Source organism: Lepidochelys olivacea (genome assembly GCF_965140295.1).
Source record: "Lepidochelys olivacea isolate rLepOli2 genome assembly, chromosome: 14".
NCBI lineage: Eukaryota > Metazoa > Chordata > Testudines > Cheloniidae > Lepidochelys > Lepidochelys olivacea.
The window spans coordinates 19,312,115-19,331,213 of NC_140424.1; the positions used below are offsets into that span (position 1 = coordinate 19,312,115).

The 19,099-nt window shown below is 45.3% G+C and overlaps 1 protein-coding gene across 6 annotated transcripts; it reads left to right on the top strand.

The window, feature by feature from the left end:
- The first annotated feature begins 3 nt into the window (after window positions 1-3).
- On the top strand, window positions 4-18,626 carry HEXD (hexosaminidase D). Of its 6 annotated transcripts, none has more exons than XM_084646794.1 (14): window positions 491-555; window positions 1,351-1,502; window positions 3,567-3,708; window positions 4,388-4,497; window positions 5,885-5,972; window positions 6,823-6,987; window positions 8,755-8,938; window positions 10,620-10,691; window positions 12,361-12,556; window positions 13,819-13,901; window positions 14,937-15,015; window positions 15,098-15,199; window positions 15,828-15,917; window positions 17,199-18,626. In XM_084646794.1, the coding sequence occupies exons 3-14, from the start codon at window positions 3,610-3,612 to the stop codon at window positions 17,365-17,367; spliced, it is 1,437 nt and encodes a 478-aa protein (XP_084502920.1). In that variant the 5' UTR covers window positions 491-555; window positions 1,351-1,502; window positions 3,567-3,609; the 3' UTR covers window positions 17,368-18,626. The 6 variants fall into 6 exon arrangements, with proteins under 6 accessions (XP_084502921.1, XP_084502922.1, XP_084502917.1 ...); XM_084646793.1 differs by having other exon boundaries at window positions 502-555; window positions 1,302-1,502; XM_084646795.1 differs by lacking the exons at window positions 491-555; window positions 1,351-1,502 and adding an exon at window positions 4-64.
- Window positions 18,627-19,099: the final 473 nt, after the last annotated feature.

Below are 19,099 nucleotides of genomic sequence, written 5' to 3' on the forward strand. Positions count from 1 at the left end.
GGAAGCCGATCAGACTAGAGCAATCCACGCCGGTGTCGCGGTGTGATCGGGCAGGCAAGACAAGGCAAGTAGATAGGAGCAGTCCATGTGAGAGCGATGAGCAGAACAGGCCTAAGCGATCTATACCAGAATGACAGAACAGGAGGTATGAACAAGGATTGAGAGACAGGCCAATGCAATCTATATCAGAGTGATAGAGCATTGGCATAGTTAGAGGCAGGTCATCCCAGAATAATAGCCGGTGAAGGGGCAGGCCAGAGTAATCCATGTCAGAGTGAGAATAGACGCTTGGAAAGCAGCCAGGAGAAAGGCTAAATAAATCTATTACCGAATGAAGGCCAGCGGGGGAAATGGGCGGCACGGCAGACAAGAGCAATCCATGCCAGAGATCGGAGCCCTGGAACTGTCTTGCTGCAGCTGGCTCTGAGTGGGGCTGGGAAGGGCGTTAACCCTCGCGGTGCCGGGGCAGGTGGGTGCCGCTGGCCGGGCGGGTTCTGGACTTGGGGCTGGGCAGGGCCCGGCCGAAACCACGGCCAACCCCAGCGCCCACGAGTTGTGAGTTGGATACAAACCCGCCAGACTTGCTCTGGAAGGGGGAAGTGGGGGAGGGCCTGCAACTGCCCCGGCCACACCAGTCGCGGGCCCTGCAAATACCCAGCCACCCCGGGGGGGGGGGGTGTCTGCAACTGCCCCGGCCACCCCCGGTGTGTATGGGGGGGAGGGGCTGAAACTGCCCCGACCACCCTATTGGGGGGGGCTGAAACTGCCCCGACCACCCCGGGCACGGGCCTGCAAATACCCAGCCACCCCGGGGGGGGGTGTCTGCAACTGCCCCGGCCACCCCCGGTGTGTATGGGGGGGAGGGGCTGAAACTGCCCCGACCACCCTATTGGGGGGGGCTGAAACTGCCCCGACCACCCCGGGCACGGGCGTGCAAATACCCAGCCACCCCGGGGGGGGGTGTCTGCAACTGCCCCGGCCACCCCCGGTGTGTATGGGGGGGAGGGGCTGAAACTGCCCCGACCACCCTATTGGGGGGGGGACTGAAACTGCCCCGACCACCCCGGGCACGGGCCTGCAAATACCCAGCCACCCCGGGGGGGGGGTGTCTGCAACTGCCCCGGCCACCCCCGGTGTGTATGGGGGGGAGGGGCTGAAACTGCCCCGACCACCCTATTGGGGGGGGGCTGAAACTGCCCCGACCACCCCGGGCACGGGCCTGCAAATACCCAGCCACCCCCAGTGTGTATGGGGGGGTGTCATAAATATAAAGGGAAGGAAAACCACCTTTCTGTATACAGAACTATGAAACCCTTCCTGGCCAGAGGCAAAACCCTTTCACCTGTACAGGGTTAAGAAGCTCAGGTAACCTCGCTGGCACCTGACCAAAATGACCAATGAAGAGACAAGATACTCTCAAAGCTGGGGGAAACAAAGGGTCTGTCTGTGTGTGTGATGATTTTGCCGGGAACAGATCAGGAATGGAGTCTTAGAACTTGTTAGTAAGTAATCTAGCAAGAAAGGCGTTAGATTTCCTTTTGTTTAAATGGCTGGTAAATAAGCTGTATGGAATGTATATTCCTGTTTTTGTAACTTAAGGTTTAGCCTAGGGGGATTCTCTATGTTTTGAATCTGATTACCCTGTAAAGTATTTACCATCCTGATTTTACAGAGGTGATTCTTTTACTTTTTCTTTAATTAAAATTCTTCTTTTAAGATCCTGATTGCTTTTTCATTGTTCTTAAGATCCAAGGGTTTGGGTCTGTGTTCACGTATGCAAATTGGTGAGGATTTTTATCAAGCCTTCCCCAGGAAAGGAGGTGTGTAGAGCTTGGGGGGGATCTTTTGGGGGAGAGATGTCTCCAAGTGGGCTCTTTCCCTGTTCTTTGTTTAACACACTTGGTGGTGGCTGCATAGGGTTCAAGGACAAGGCAAAGTTTGTACCTTGAGGAAGTTTTTAACCTAAGCTGGTAAGAATAAGCTTAGGGGGTCTTTCATGCACATCTGTACCCTAGAGTTCCGAATGTACCCTTGACGGGGGGAGGGGCTGCGACTGCCCCAGCCACCCCCAGTGTGTGGCAGGGGGAGGCTGCAATTGCCGTGCCCAGTTCTATGGGCAAGAACACCTACATGTGCCCATTGCTTGCCCTGCAACCAGCTCTGCCCTCCACAACTCCCCATCACATTCCCCCCCCCCATCTCTGCTCCTCCTGCAGTTCCTGGGATCTTCACCCACCCTCTGCCAGGCCGAGGTGGGAGAAGGCACAGTCCATTCTCCCCTCAGCTCTAAGGGTTCTTCCCCTCCCCTTCCTAGGCTGGGTGCTGCATCCAGGGGGAGCAAAGGTGTTGTTCCATGCACACTGCTCACAGGAGGGATGGGGGAGCAGAGCTCTGATCTGCTCAGCCCTTCCTGCTCCTCTCCTTCTGTGAGAAACAGTACCTGCTCCTGAATCTTCCTACAGCCACTCTGATTGGCCACTCCTCTTGAGGAGGCAGGCAAGTAGGACAGGCTACCAATCAGAGGGGAATTCCCCTGACCCCATATAAGCAGGACTGAAATTTGCTAGAGGTTGTAGCCAGGCCAGCTGCACTCCTTGGCTTGCCAGAGCTGGCGGTACTGGGTCCAAGAGTCCAGCAGGCGCTGCCTGGCCAATGCATCATTGCCAGGGACAGTGGCTTTGTAGGACAAGTTTTTCCTCAGTTGCCCTCAGCAAGGCCTGCACAACCTCAGGGCCCTGCTTCATTACCCTCACTCAGCTCACTGCTCTCTGGGGCAGGGATACAAGTGCCGCCTCGCAGATCACAAATCTGTCAGTGCTGCAGGAGATGGGGGAGTCTTTCACTTTCCCAGCACTGAGCTTGCCCTGAGGAGCAAAGAGGAGTCAAACTGCTCTGTCACTAAATCAGCAGATGTGACTGTGAACAGGCCCCAGGAGCCCATGTGTGGCATAAGAAGGTGTTGTTTGATATCGTTAATCTGATACCCTGTGGCCTCATACCAACATCCAGACTCTCGCTTGGGACAGATGGGTAGCCTGGAACACCAAGTGTTTTAGCTGCATCTTCTGTTCACTTACAACATGGAATCAGCCCTCTCCCACTGACGTCCTGTCTGACTTTTAACTATCAGTGTTGCCCTTTCCAAATTTCTCCATCTGTAACACAGGGATAAGAATAACCCTTTTCTGCCTCCTCACAAAAGGGTAGGGAGGTTAAATGGCTGCTTGTAAATCACATTCGGGTCTTTGGGTAAAAGGTGTCACAGATTTATAAAATTCATGACTCTCTCCATTGTGGAATTACAAGCCAGGAATCCCTTGTCTGGTTCTGCCCTTGCATGTGGCAGTCTCATGGATATGATGTATCTGGAATAGAACTGGGCCTGTGATCTGTTTCAGCGCCAATGGTTTAGCTTGTGTTTTTGGTACCTTTTTATAAGTGCAGCTCTTCCCCTGGTTAAGAAAATTGGCCTAAATCTGGCTTACATGATACCTCTGTACTTAAGATCCATATTTAATTGTGTGGGGGGAAATACTCCAAGTAATAAATTTACTGTTCTCCTCAAGGTAAAATATTTGTTTTTGCTGAAGACTTTGCCATGCTAAGAAGATGGAAGAAAATAAAATGACAGTCTCCTCACCATTTGGGCTGCACTTAGTGCACTTGGATCTGAAAGGTGCTCCACCAAAGGTCTCCTACCTGGCTGAGGTAACACATTTATTGCATGCAGGTAGGATTGTTGAATCAACTCCAAAATGATTCCAGTCCTTAACTGGAGGTCACACTGGGGGTGTAATGCAAGAAAGCATGTAGTGTTCCATATGGCTTTGATTGGGGAGAGCAAAAAATTTGGTTTATCCAGAGGCCAGAATGTCTCAGTAGAACTTATTTAGGATGCTTACTGTAAACTGCAGTAACCTCAGTCCTTTCCTAGAGGGAAATAATGATTTAGGATTTCCACTAGTTGCAAATTAAGCTGTCATTCCAGCCTCCTTCATCAGCACTAAATCCACCACACACAATAAATGTAATGCTTTGCAGCTGCATGGGGAGTTCAGATTCTAGTTAAGGAAAACCTTAAAAGAGTCCTCTATCCAAATGAAGCTTTTGATTGTGGTTGTATGTGTTCACATTCGAGCCAACCAGCTCTGGGCTTCTTGATATCTTGGGTCCTGATTTCACTGTGAACGAAATACTCCACATAGGTGCCAGACAGACTGCCAAAGAAAAGTTAAGATTCCTTCTCACATCCTGCTGCCTTTGCTACCTTGGGAATTATGCAGGCCAGAACCTGTAAGACATGAGCTTGTCAACCTTGTTTGGTGTGAACATGGATATCGTTATTACAAGCCAGACACATAACTGCAGGGGTTTCTTTCTCTTGCAGATCTTTCCTTTATTTCGTACCCTTGGTGCCAATGGTCTTCTCATTGAGTATGAAGACATGTTTCCTTATGAGGGAGAGCTGAAGCCACTGAGAGCAGAGCATGCTTACAGGTATTGCAGTCAAATGAATCTTGCAAGGGTTGTCAGGTGGCCTTCTCATACTGCTAGGGAGGAGGCTACAGGCTGAGTCCTGGTCTCTGACTCTTGGACTGACCATCTGGAACAGCTGTAGAAGCTCCTGGGGGTGGAAGAGGAGTATCACATGCCATTCTTAAGAGTCCAGAGGAATCAGTGGTGAAGCTGCTACTGATGGTTTCCAAAGGGAGTGTCTTACAGTCTATCCATGGAAGGGTGGTAGCTGCAATATGGGGCTGAGAAGGTGCAATAGGGGGCATAAGGAAAGTGAAAGTACATTATGAACGGGATGAAGATGCAACAACAAGCCTCCCCTCAGTCCTGGGGCAGGGGGAATGGAACAGAACATGTCCCGCTGGTGACTGTATTTGCTGTTTCCCATTTGTGTCTGTCAGGAACGCAGCTTTGGCATTTTCCTGATTAAATTTTTCTGCATGTAAAATCAGCCCTTCATCTGGTCCACAGCCTTGGGATCTTGTCTGTTGGGCCAAGTCAGGATTTGGCTGGGACACCTGTCAGGAGAACTCAAGGAAGTAGTGCAGGCGATTCAGTAGATGAGACAGTTCTGTTCAATACAGTGCTGAGTTGAGGTGTGGTCTAATGTCCTGAGCATGGGGCTGGGAGTCGTGAACTCCTGAGGTCCAATCCTACCTTTACCACTCCCTCTCTTTGAGGCCTTGGGAAAATCACTTAACCTCTGTGTTGAGTCTCCCCAATCTGTAAAAGGGGATAATGATACTTACCTATCTGCCTTCTGGGGTGGTGTGAGATTAGTTACGGTAATATCTGTACAACACTCTGAAAAATATACAGGCATTACAGTGCATTTCATATCTGAGTGCCCACTACTTGTACTGGACTGACAGCCCAGCATGGTATGAAGCAGCTGCCAAAGATGCCAGCTTTTAGACTAGGAGTGAAAGCAGGATCCTGATCACACGTGGTCACTAAGGATCCCAGGATAATTTTCACAGGTATAGGTAATATTAGCTCTAGTATCCAGGCCAGATGCCAACAGAGGTGTTTCTGTTCTGCTCCATAAATACCCCTGCATTTCCAGTTGCATAAGGTAAGTGCTTCCCTTCCAGCTGTGTTAGTGTTGCTGTCCACTGTTAACCCTATGAAGCCTTTACCTGTGATTTCTGTCTATGCAGTGAATTGCAGTCTGTGCAGTCAGTAAAGCCTGTGAAGAGCTTTGGGATAAAAGGTGCCTTATACCTATTAGAGCATCATCCTTTTGAAATTGACAAGCTACTGACTTTAGTTAACTCTAAACACTCTGTCCCTGGACCCTGGTGTGACTAACCCAAGTGTGTGTGCTCTTGCTCTCTCTCTCGCTTTCTTTCTCTGTCTCTCTTCCTAGTGCCTCAGAGATTAAAGAGATTTTAAATTTGGCAAAATTGCACGAGTTAGAAGTTATCCCTCTGGTGCAGACCTTTGGACACATGGAAGTAAGTGCATGTCTGGATTCGGGGGATGCTGCGTAGGTTAGAGAGTTCTGGAGAGCAGGGAGTAGGCCATGAGTCATTGACATGTCTAGTGTTTAGCATTTGGGGGATAATATTACTCTGCACTTTTAACAGCACCGTCCATCCAATGATCCAGAGCACCCCAATGACACTAGTGAATTCATCCTTTCAACCCCTCCAGTGAGACAGGGAGTTCTCTTATCCTCAGTTTCTATGTGGGAAAGCTGAGGCACAGAGAGGGGATGTGACTTCACAGTGGACATAAGTTGCAGCGCCGGGAATAGAACCCAGATCTCCTGACTCCCATTCCCAGGCTTTAACAACAAGACAATTCTTCTTCCCCTAATAGATAAACTGACAGAATTTTTCTGTTGGGGAATTCCACCCCCCAGCCCAATCGGCCCTCCACACCACCTGCCTTGCCACCCCAGTCAGCACTTCCTTCCCTGCTGTAGGATTTAGACACCACAGACGATGCAGTTGTAACCTCCTGAGTTATCCATGTTACCCCCGTATACACATGTTGGTTATAGCAGTGAGATGAGTGGGGTGGGGTGTGCTGCTCCCTCTGATCTGGGAGAGCAGCCACTGCTCAGCGGTGTCTGGGCTAAGATGCTCTATCGAGCAGTGGGAGCAGCAGAATGTGTCCTGCCACTGCTGTGCCTGGCTCTGGCTTGTCCTCTGCCTCTGTCATTTTCCTGAGCACAGCAAAGTTTCCAAAATTGTAACAGTGGCGTCCATTGGACCCCTGAGTGACATGAGACAGCACCATAGTTGCGTCCATCTTGCAGTCATTCTGTGGTTACATCTGTACATCTCATCTCTTCTGTAGTTTGTCCTAAAACACCAAGAGTTTTCTCATCTCCGGGAGGTGGAGATGTTTCCAAACGCCCTCAACCCACACAAAGAGGAATCCCTGATGCTGGTCAGTGCAATGATTGACCAGGTGGTGGCGCTGCATGATGGCTTACGATGGTTTCACATAGGCTCTGATGAGGTATGATTCTCCATGACACAGTTTCTCTCAGGTGCTGAGGAACAAAGCCGGGATTCACTTAGAAATCTTTTTGTGTCTGGGTGGACTGGGGACTCCCTGAATTTAGTGTTGGATGCTGAGGACACATCTGAGTAGAATTCCCTTTTCAGGCAAGGGAACCAGCAAGATTCTAGCTCTGAGAAGCTAAATCTAAAAGTCATTTTAATTCTTAATATCTCTGATTGCAACGGAAGCAGTTTATTTTCTTTAATAGGTTGATCAAAAGTAAAGTATTAGCTCCAGAAAGGTGCTTCTAACTCAGCACTTGGCTTGAGAAAGACCCTTGGCCTAAAAGGGCTTCACTTTGGATCAGACTTCAAGCCTGAGGTCCTGATTGGTTATGTTCAACTATATCCTGTGTTTTTTCAAGCTAAGATATTAGCCCCATTGTCCAGGCCAAATTCCTTCTTTTTAGTTAGGCTCTTTTTTTTTTTTTTAACAGCACCTAGCGCTATGGAGTCCTGGGCCATGACTCCTGTCCACTTCTGCAATACAAATAATAAATAATGCAACATACGTTCTGCTGACAAAAATGCTCCCGCAGTTTCTGTTGGGTGACATAGCCCTCTCTTCCTGCTGATATGTGCTGTAATGCAACTGCCCCCAGCTATCCCAGAGGTAGCTGCACTTCACTGGTGTGCTGAGTGATTTCTGTCTGCAAAGTGGTTTGGTATGAAAGGGTTGATAAGCTCATATTAAAGTCCCAAAGAATCAAAGCCGTATCCCCTCACTGTACCACTTTGTAGAAGTAGTGCCAGGTACGTTGGTTAGGGTTAGGGATTCTCAAGGGTAATGAGAACATCCACAGTCACATGAAGGGATATATAAAGAGCATTAGGCTGAGGCACTTTTGTTCATAAACCATCTTAGAAACGCTGACCTAGTTTTCCAGGATCATAATCTCTCCCCCAGCCCTCTCCAAGACCACTGATATCTACACATGATTTTCAGTGCCTTAACCTTATTTCTTCTGTGATGAGTTTGATGGAGAGCACCCAGGTAATTCTACAGGCAATTGGATGGCAGATGTATAGAATCACCCTAAGGCAGGGAGCCCAGCTCAAAGGAACCCGAACCCTAGCTCCAAGTACCCTTACCACAGGAACTCTAACCCTAGGGTGCAGAGCCACATTCCAACATGCATGTCACTGTGTGATTTGAAAACAGGTGTGATGGCTCTTCGGTAAACTGACAGGATTGTTCAGGCTCCTGGAGGAGTTGTACCTCAAGGTACTGCCCAGTCATTCCAGGAGGTGGTTATTCTAACTTGCAGAGTCATTGAAAATGTTTGCTTTAAGTAGTTTAATTCATTAGGATATTTAACCTCTTCATTTCTGTGCAGACTTTCAGCCATCACAGCACACAGGTCTCTACAGCCTGTAGAGGCTTCCCTGGGCTCTTGGAGCCCCGCATGAAAACTACTGAGGCTGGAGTGCTCAACAGCTGTGGGAAGGGATTTAAACTAAATTATAGGTCAACATTTTACTAAACTGTGTGGATGCTCTGTGCTTGCTGCCTGCTACAGGTTCAGGGAGGCTTTGACAGGAAGACTTCTTTGGAAACTCTGGGCTCTTGTCTTCATTTTGAATAGATGGGAAATCCATCCTTCCCTATCCCTTTCTCTTCTCTGATCAGCCAAAGGGAGAATAAGAGGAGACCGGGATGAAGGAGGAGACATATTAAAAGAGCCTCTACAGTAAAGCAGTGTCTTTTGCTTGGTGCCCCCAGGTCTACTATCTCGGGGAAGGGGAGGAGTCAAAGCAGTGGCTGCAGAAAGAAGAGAACAGCACAGAGAAGCTGTGTCTATCCCACATGAAAGCTGTTGCAAGTTGCATGGTCTCGTCTCATCCGGCGGTGAAGCCCATTGTGTGGGATGATATGCTCAGGGGGGTGAGTGAGGAAACGCTGACAGGTACGTGAACTGGGCAGGACCCCTCTCATAACTTTATAGCATAACAAGCTCTACATACCCGTGTTTGAAACAGATTGTACTGGGAAACCCATCATTCAGTTGTGACAATTAGGAAGAGGTAAGAACTGCTTTCACAAGGAGCTAAGGAGAGGAGAGGGATTGCCCAGTAGTTAGAGCCCTAGCCTGGGACTCAGGAGCCCTTTTGTCAATTCCCTGCTTTGCTGCAGATTTCCTAAGTGACTTTGGGCAAGTCATATAGCCTCTCTGTGACTCAGTTTCCCCTCTGTAAAATGGGGATAATAGCGCTGCCCTACCTCACAGGCCAGTCTTGAGGATAAATACATTACAGATCATGAGGTGCTCAGATACTGTGGTAACAGGGGCCATATAAGTACCTAACATAGATTGAGATGCCATGTGTGGGTCTTTGTCTTCTCTCTCTGACCATTTTAAAAAAATCTCATGGAACTTTATGTAAGGACAGAGGTTTGAATCAGTGTCCTTAGCCTCAACTTCTACCCACGCCTGGGCAGTGTTGTGCACCAGTTAGTAGTTGTTCTCCACAGAAATGTCTGCATGCCAATGGTGCAGACTCACGGAGAGAAGCCATGACCTGGTGTCTTTGACATTGCAGTTTATCACTGTGCACATGGCAGGAATGTCCAGAACTGAATTGTGGGATTGCTCAGTAGCCTTGTTCACATTAGCCTTTTTTCCAACTATTGCTAAACTTGGTGCAGCCCTGTTATAAACAGGCAACCAGCAGCATTGTCATCATGCTGGCGTGAAAACCTGCTCTGAAGGTTTAAAATGGGGTTTGGGTTAAACGCTGAATTATTGCAATGTTTACTGATACTTGGCAGCAGCTTCTGCGTGACCAGGTATTCTTCAGTGTTTAAATCCAAGTGAATTAATGTGGTACACAGTAACTTGGGACCAAACCTGCACCTTTGTGCATACAGAATTTCCACTGAAGTTGGTGGAAGGTTTACATGTGCAAAGAATACAGGATCAAACCTTTGCAGGATCCTTTGTTCCTGCAAGCACATGCACTGGTAAGGCCAGGGGATTGGTAATGAGGCTGACTAGAGATGAAGGACTTTTAGGTGGTAGCGTCGACATAGCCTATCTCAGCAAAACTTATGTCACTCTGGGATGTGAATATTACACCCCCCTGAGCGACATAAGTTACACCAACATAAGCATTCAGGTGCACAACTCTATGTCGATGGGAGAGCGTCTTATGCCACTTGTGGAGTTGGCTCTCTACTGTCTGCATAGAGCATCTTCACCAGACACGCTGCATCGGTGCAGCGTAAGCGATACTTCCATTGATGTGGCCTTAGTCTGGCCAATAGACGGGTGTCCATCCTATGGATGGTCACTAATTGGGCCCTTTGTTGACCGTCTCAGGAAAGAATCTAAGGACTGAATGGAGCCTGAACTGCCTTTCACCTTGGAAGAGTCCTCTCTAAACCAGTTTGCAGGGAGAGGCCAGGAGGGACTTGCGCTCTGGAGCTGCCTGTGTTCTTGTTTGTTCTGTAGGTAGAGAACATCTGCGTCCAAGGCTGACGAACCCATCCCGTGGGGTTTGATGCAGGACTGATTACTGCAGCATTAACACACAAGCAGCTTTAACTGACCATTTTGCATCACTTAAAACAAATTCTGCTCCTTCTAGAGTCCGGGGTAGCTCAGCTGATGGAGCCAATGATCTGGGACTATGCACCGGATCTTGACGAGGATGACAAAGGTTTGTACTGTTGGTTCTGAACTGCTAAGAACATGCAAAGCGCTCAGTTAACTTAAAAATGGTCAGTTTCCAGTTCTTATATCACATGGTCCCCAGACACCAGAAGCTTTTGCTGTATTAAATAAACCTTCTCCTACTAACTTATATTAATATTAACTTATAACAATCTCTATAAGTGATGGAGACAACTACACAGATCTTGCTAGAATCCATGCATACTGATTTACTGCTCCTGGGAAGGTTTTCAAGGGGAGTATGGCCCCTTTCTTTCTAGCAGAATATATGGAAAGATGATCCTAGCCTACCCTTCTGTTAAACTGAATATAGACTTTAGGCACGTCACTTCTTTAAAAAACACCTTATATTTGTCATCAGAGTCTCACCATTTTACACTGTCAAAACAAAGTTGTAAGCAAACCCCTTTGCTCTGACTTCATGGCATTGTACCTGTTCTATCTAACTTTATTTTTCTCTCTCCACTCATGTTGTGAAGGATTTTCATCTGTTAAGGTCAGGATTTTCACACCTACATGTCATCTTGTTTTTACTGGCCTGGGCACTCAGCATAGTCAATAAGGAGTGTCATTTGAAAAAGTCCTTAACATTGGCTTAACTCTGCTTCTGTTGAAGGTTAATGAGCATTCTTCAGTGGGTCCAGTTAGGCCAATGCTGAGCACTTTTGAAAATTCCACCTCATGCAAGTTCCCTGGAAGTCTGAGAAAAGGCTCATATTTGATTCCCATGGGAGTTGGATCAGGCCTTAAAGATTTTGTATTCAAATGCTTAGGGTACGTCTATACTGCAAGTGCTACAGTGACACACAGCTGCAGCTATGCCAGTGTAGTGTAGACACTTTCTACAGTGATGGAAGAAATTTTTCCATTGCTGTAGTAAATCCAGCACCTCAAGAGGTGGTAGCTAGGTTGATGGAAGAATTCTTCCATTCACCTGGCTGCATCTACGTTTTTACAGCCCTGAAAAATGTAGCTTGATCAATCTGTTTTAGGTGTAGACCAGGACTTAGGTGCCAGAGTAACTAACAGTTGTTTGGTGTTCCATAGATTCAGGTATACACCCAGCTTTCTTAGCACTCCAAAGATGAAACTTAAATCTCCTAAGTGTTTGCATTCATTGGGTCTGATTTTCTTCTGACCTGCACCAGTGTAAATCTTTGAGGGGAGTAACTTCTGATTTACCCCAGAGTGAAAGAAGAAATTGGCCCTGTGTGGACTCTGCTGTAACATCAGCGGGGCATTCCAGATGACCAATTCTGCAGTCCTTACTCAAGTGCGTAACACTTGGCCATGCAAGGAGACCTATTGAAGCCAATAGGTTACGCACATGAGTGAGGTTTGCAGAATCAGATCCTGAATGAATATGGGTCTAATCTTGTAGACAGCAAGACTCTCACTAAAAGCCAGTAGGGGACATTTGCCTGCAAATGGACTTTGGCTCCAGAGCCTGCATCCACAATAGCCTTTGGTGAACAAATGGACTGTGTGTTTCAATCAGTGAAAGTGTGACACTGCTTCTGGCCCCTTCTAGCTCAAACCCAGAGCTGTGTATCTATTGCACAAGAGTTCAGGATCCAGAATTCCTCTGAACAGGAGTAATGTGGCTAAAACTGAGCACCTGGTGCTGTACATGTCCCCTTGGTCTTATATTTCAGTGCTTCTCGTTGAAAAGTACCGCAAGTGTGGCTTCCCCAAGCTGTGGTTTGCTAGTGCCTTTAAAGGAGCCACTGGGGCGAATCAGTCTCTAACCCTGATTGGACACCACCTAAAAAACCATCTGCAGTGGCTGAAAGTGGCAAACAGCACTCCTGCTGATATGCTCCAAGGCATCGCCCTGACTGGCTGGCAAAGGTAAGGGGCTGTTCTTTAAGCAGTTCTATGGAATGTATGCAAACAAATTCCCACCAAACAGTATCAAAATAGGTATAAAGGGGCCCAGGATCCACGGGGGCCAGAGAGTGCTGCAGGAACTCTGGAATACTGCAGTGCCTCCTGTTGCTCACTTATAGCCCCTGCCCTAGTGAGTGAGTGTTGTCGATGGGTCTCAAACGATTCCTTCCAGGCCTCTGGCCCAGAAGCATTAAGGCCATGGAGTGTGGAAGGGAAAACTGAAGGCTGTTCAGGTCTAAATCCAAATGGTGATTAATATTTGCTATACCTGGGAGTAAAAAATGGCATTAACTCAACTACATTCTTAACCAGGGAGCTTGTGTTTTGTAGCACACTGGGTTAATCAGTAGAAATGACTCTTGTTGGAGACACGTCCAATAGTTAGGTCTTAAGGCAAAATGAAGGTGAGAATTTCAGCCTTTTTAAATGCTGCTTTGTGCCCCCTTGAATGGGGTTTTATTTCACTCTTCTTTTGTGGGCGGGCGTGTTGAATACACATTTATTACAGATCATTTTCTGCAGATGGATGGAGACCACTTTACTCATCCTCTGCTAATATTTAACATTGATAGGACTAATCTACATACCAACTAAATGGCCTGCAGATAATGATTATTTAAACAAACCATTCCACAAGATGTCCTTGAAATTGTTTGCTCTCTAACTCAGATAGCTCAAGTTATTTTTATCCTTCACAGGATGAAAATATGAATGTAGCTTGATTTCCCAGTCCAGTTAAACCCTTGAAAATGGGGGCTACCCCATAGAAATGCAGCCAGACACTTAAAGTATCTCCTTCCAATGCGGCTCTAGTTAATACCCAAGGCCAGGAATGAAGTAGTTAAAAGAATAAACTATTGTAATGATGGTTTCAAATACCACAAAGCTGTGTGAGGAAATAGTTGTAAGTATTAGAAGGAGAAAAGGCTTTCATGGGATAGATGCATGATCTAAGATAAGGCCAGAAATCCTGAGTTCTAATTCAGGCTTTGACCCTGATTTGCCTTGGGCAAATTAATCTGTTTCTCAGTTTCCCTATCAGTAACTGAGGTTTAATTATCCCTTTGTACCTTGGAGGAGGAGTTAGGATGTGCTTTATCCTGAGAGATGGACTAATGTTTATAAAACACTTGGAGACTGTTGGATGAAGTGCTAACATTCAGCACAGTTATAGCACCTATTTACAGCAAAGCACTGAATGAATGGACATTTATCTTTTTCAGGTATGACCACTTCTCTGTCTTATGTGAGCTTCTTCCAGTGGGAATCCCATCACTAGCTGTGTGTCTACAGGCACTACAGAATGGTACACACTGCCTATATCCTCTATCAGAGCTAATACCTATTCCAAAACAAAAGTTAACCGTGACTAAAGTTCTGCAAGATCAAACCACCTCTTAAATTTAACAGGCATGTCTGTGATCATGAAAATTGTTAGATTATAAACAATGCATTTCTGATCTAATTTCATACTCTTTATAGGCACACAGGCATGACTATGGTAATAGCAGCTGCTGTGGTTTCCACCTATTGTGTGGTTCCATTAATTTAATAAAGAGCCTTATTATACTAATCCTCTTGTGTTTTTGAGTAGTGCATAAATTGGCATTGGTTTCCTTTCTCAAGTGTAATCTTTTTTAGCAGTAGAAGCTATGAATTGCTTTTGAAACAAAACTGCTTAAACTGATTTTTGATTCATTGCTCATACAGAAATGACTAGTTACATAGACCACATTTCACAATAAGGCCTTGTCTACACCCACAAGTTGTTCTCCTTAAACTATACCAATGTGGATAAAGGAGGACAGCCCCCCTAAAATGGATTCTGCTATACCAGCATAAAGGTGCTTATAGCAGTATAGTTTATTCCCAGATGGGAAGGGGTATAAGCTATACCAGTAGAAGGTATTTATACCTGTATAACTGCATCCACACTAGTGATTGAATCAGTATAACCATTTCAGAAAAAAAAAGACCCCTAACCTAAATAGTTATACTGGTAGAGTAGGCCTTAACCTGTAGAATTCCGCAAGGGTCAATTCTGTCTTCTGCATTTCTTCTTTTGGGGGATGGGGAAACCTACTGAAACTTTTTAAAAAAAAATTAAGACAATCTAAAATACTAAGAGGGAAATGCAGTGTAAAGAAAACTAGGCAGACAGGCCTGGGGTGGCAGTAGTCCTTTCTCAACAGAGAATTAACACACTGTACTAAAGTCTGTAGGGGGGATTTAGAGTTAAAATCCCTCCTTACTTGTATTATAGCTATTTGTGTCCCCATTTTGCCATTCGAGGCTGCACTTTTCCTCTGCTTCCCTCTTACTTTGACTGTCCTTTGCCCAGGTGGCTATTCTGAAAAGGTTAAAGAAAATGTGGAGAAACAGCTGGGGCTCTCAAGTCTGGAAATTGACACTTTCATGAGGTAAAGCCCCACTTGCTGGATTCAGATGCTTCTTGTTGTGTTGCGGTGTAATTTTGAAGACTGACCTATTCTGTTTGGACAGTGAAAGTTCAGGGACCTTTCCAGGGAGTGACATCTTCACACTTGTGACTCAGGTCTGCTTCTATCTGAAGCCCTCAGTGGATGAACTTCTTGAAAGAAACAGGTAATACAAAAAATAAACTTGATGTTTTTGCTTTGTCTCCTCATAAGTGATTGGTCCATAATGTAGATAAATGGTCCAAGAAAACTTAAATTGACTTCTCTAAGGTGGCTAATGCTCTTAGTTGTGGAGCTTAGTTGGTGGCTAAGGCATTATATGACCCTCTGCTCTGAAATAGAGTGATACCAGCAGAGGATAATACCTTTAGACCTGGATTCAGCAAATTGCCCAAAAACTTGCCTAAGTCCATCCCTATTTGTCACAGCACTTGCTTGAATTCTTTGCTGAATCAGAGTTTTACTGCCATTGAAGGCAAAATGTAATTTCTGAAAGTTCTAGTGAGTAAAAGATTAGTGTTTAAGTTATAAAGGCAAAATATTATGCCTTAGGACACAAAATATCATTCTCAACCAAATTCAGAGGGGATGTGTAAAATGGCATAAATTAGACTCCCTTTCACTAATTTAGACTGCAACAGATCCATTCTACAACTGTGCAGGGGTGTCTACATCAGTGTGAGGGAGATCCCAACTTAAACCACTTCTTACATCACCTCAGTCTGGCCAACAGCCATCTGTCCCCATCAGTCACTGCTGTTTCAAGGAATATTCAGGCTGAGATGTATTTTCAGGTATGTCACAGGCTGGTTCAGCCCCTACCACAGAAAGAGGAAGATTGTTCATCCTATAATGATGCATCATTTTCAGCCGGATGCACTAAGGTAACTTAACATTCCCCTTTGCAAGATACTGGAAATAAAGCTTGTGTTTAACACATCCTGGGGAAACTTGACCTTGAGCACCACCGTTTGGAATATGTCAACATTAAGCAACCTAGTTGTTATAAAACAATTGAACATGAAGCATATAGGTTTTTGCCATAAGAAGTGTATCCTAATCTGTATTTGACTTGGAATGGCTCCATGGAATGCAGGTACAGCATTATCCCACAGGAAGTTTTTGCTATGTGAGAGAAAAAAATAGTATAGTGCTTTTCATCCACAGATCTCGTTTGCCTTACAAAAGAGGTAAATATCACTCTCCCCATTTTACAGATTGGGAAGACGGATACTCAGAAAGGAAGTGACTATGCAGTGGCAGGATCTGGAATAGAAGCAGATCCTCTGACTGCCAGTCCACTGCCAATGCCAATTCATGGTCTTATGTAATATATCAGTGTATATTTTTAAGCATTTATTTTTTCAATTTTTATCTATTTAAATTTTCACAGTTGTGGGAAATCATGGGGGTGGGGGAGGTCAGACAATAATTATTTGACGGACATTGAGATTCAAATAGTTAAAGTTTATAAGCCAGCTGTTTTAGCAGAGCTGTAAATACATGCTTTTAGGCAGCATTCATTGCAACACATTTTATAGTCATTAAGGTGGGACTCATACAAAGTAAGGTACTCAACCAGCATTTCTATCAACAATGGAAATTCTTTTTGGTTGGTTTGTGTGTGTATGTATGGTGAAATCAACATTTCCTGATAAAAATCTAATCATTCCAAGTGTATTTAAAGTTAAAGCCTATTTTGTCAACTCATCCGTTATGCTGATTTTTTAACAGTTACTATGGCAGGGGGAGATTAAGTTTCAGAAACTGCTTTCGTGACTTAAATCCCTACTAATTCAAGGTCAGGTTTCAAATTTAAAAAAAAAGGCACAGTTCCTCCTTTGCACCATTTTTTAAAAATACTGAATGAGTGAGATGCGGAGGTTAACTGCCCCAAAACGTAAGGCACAGTTCTGCAGCTTTAAATCCATTGCAGTCCTGTAAAAGATGCATCCTTTCCTGCAAGAGAAGTGAAACTTTAAAGCTCCAGCACAGTATGCTAGAATTCCATTTCTTCTCTCTGCAAAGGGTCACCTCATGATCTCATCTCATCTCTTTTGTCATGACTTAATTGCAAATGTAGTTGGTGCGGTTGGCTAATAATCCTGGTGAAGAACATGAACTGTAGCACGCTCTGTTCACGTCTTCCTTTGGTTTCTGTTTAGTCTTCTAGACAAGTGGAATACTGTGATGCAAGAGCTTCAAGCAGCCCTTAACAGAGTTTTCTACATGTGTACCCTAGAAGAGTGGATGGAGGAGAATGTCCATCCCAGCTTACACAAACTGCAGGAAGTAGTGGATGACCTAGACAAAGCAATACAAGCACAATCCTAGCTGCCCTCACAAACTGCCAGACGTCTTATCTGAGACCCTGGCTGGTACAAATTCATGAGTAACTGTATAGCCAAAGCTTAAACCACCCATGGAATAAACTGGATGCAACTACCCTGAAGTTGAGTTGGGCCATATCCACAGCAAGGAATTTGCATCAGCACAGCTAGAATGATGAAGTATGAAAATGTGGAGTTCTATCTTTACCTCCAACCAATGCCGAAACTCAGCCTCTGAAATCAGCTACTGCAATGTGCGTACTTGACCAGACTTACTCCAGTGTCTAACAATGAAAGCAAGAACGAGGCCAAGCTTGGCTGTGTTCTTAGTAGTGAGAGTATAGGGAAAGGAGAAAGTGCATCAAGACAGATCTTGAATTTTGAAAATCTCTCCCTTTTAGGTAAAAGTGACCTGAAAAAGTAATGTGGCAAATTCCAGTCACTCACCAGTATGAGCTGAATGCCCCCTCAAGATTCCGCATACTTCTGCCTTGTTGTAGGTCTTTATCTCCTTCCATTATGGCCATCTGATTCTTGCTCAGAGGCAGTGTTCCAGTACATATCCTACTGCAGCATCATGACAAAACTTCAGTCAATCCATGGCTCTGGATAAGTCCTGTTTGTGACATTCTTAGTTTCTAAAGTATAGAAAGGAACTTTAAAAAACAAAAAGCTTATATCCAGCTTTGAGGAGGTTCAGAACTGAAGGTCACAACTTGATCTTTTAAAAAAAAAAATTATTAAAATACAGGTCTTAACTGGCTTTTTAGGAGAACAGGAGAAAGATGTCCTTGAGGGCTGTGACATCACAGCATCGTGTATAACGGGGCATCAAAGCAGGAGTCAGCTGGCTACAGTGGACTTACAGGACTTGAAATGAGAGGTGGGAAACTAATTTTTGGTAATGTGCTGAACACTGCAGTCTGGTTATTTGAGGAAGTTTCTTAAAGCCTCTTAACGTAACAGAAGAGTACCCAAATCACTTCAGATACCCTTCAGTTGTTAGCATCATAACTATAAATCTGACTTCTGTTGCATCTACTTGCAAAGTTAGAAACTAGTCTGAAGTCAATAGAAAGACACCCATAGGCTTTCTGTGCTTGAGGTGAGGGCTCTTAATGGTTTATAGACAAGTTTGTGTTTCATAGCCTTGTAAACTGGTTAACAAGCATATTGTAACTACTGGGCACAAAATAAGTCAGTGAAAATCAGATACTCCAAGTGTGAATTTACAATAAACATACAAAATACCTTTTAAAATGTTTGCTTCATTCATTGCTTTCTTGAAACATCTAAATACAGAGTTTAAAGCATGAGCATGGGGCCAAGTTGTAACGTCTACTTTGAAATTAGCATATATCTGAACTACTGAGAAAGGCAGAGAGCTACAATAAATGAGGCGAGGCACTGTAGAATGGGATTCACAAAAGCTATCTCACTAGGCAGCAGCTCCTTGCCTAAGGTAGCCAGTAACCGGAGGGGGGCGTGCTAAGCCCATCCCTCTTGGAGACAGGTGCTTAAGTGCTGGCTGCAGGGACGTGCATCCCTCTACTTGGGATTCTCAGCTGTGAACCCTCTACATAGACACCTATGCTGCAAGAAGCTGGGCAGGAGGGAGGCCTTCCTTCAACTTTTAGCCCAGTGGTTAAGGTAATCACCTGGGATGTAGGAGAGCCCTGGTTCAAGTCCCCTCTGCCACCTGAGGTGAATGCTGTAACTAGTGAGCTATTCTGCTG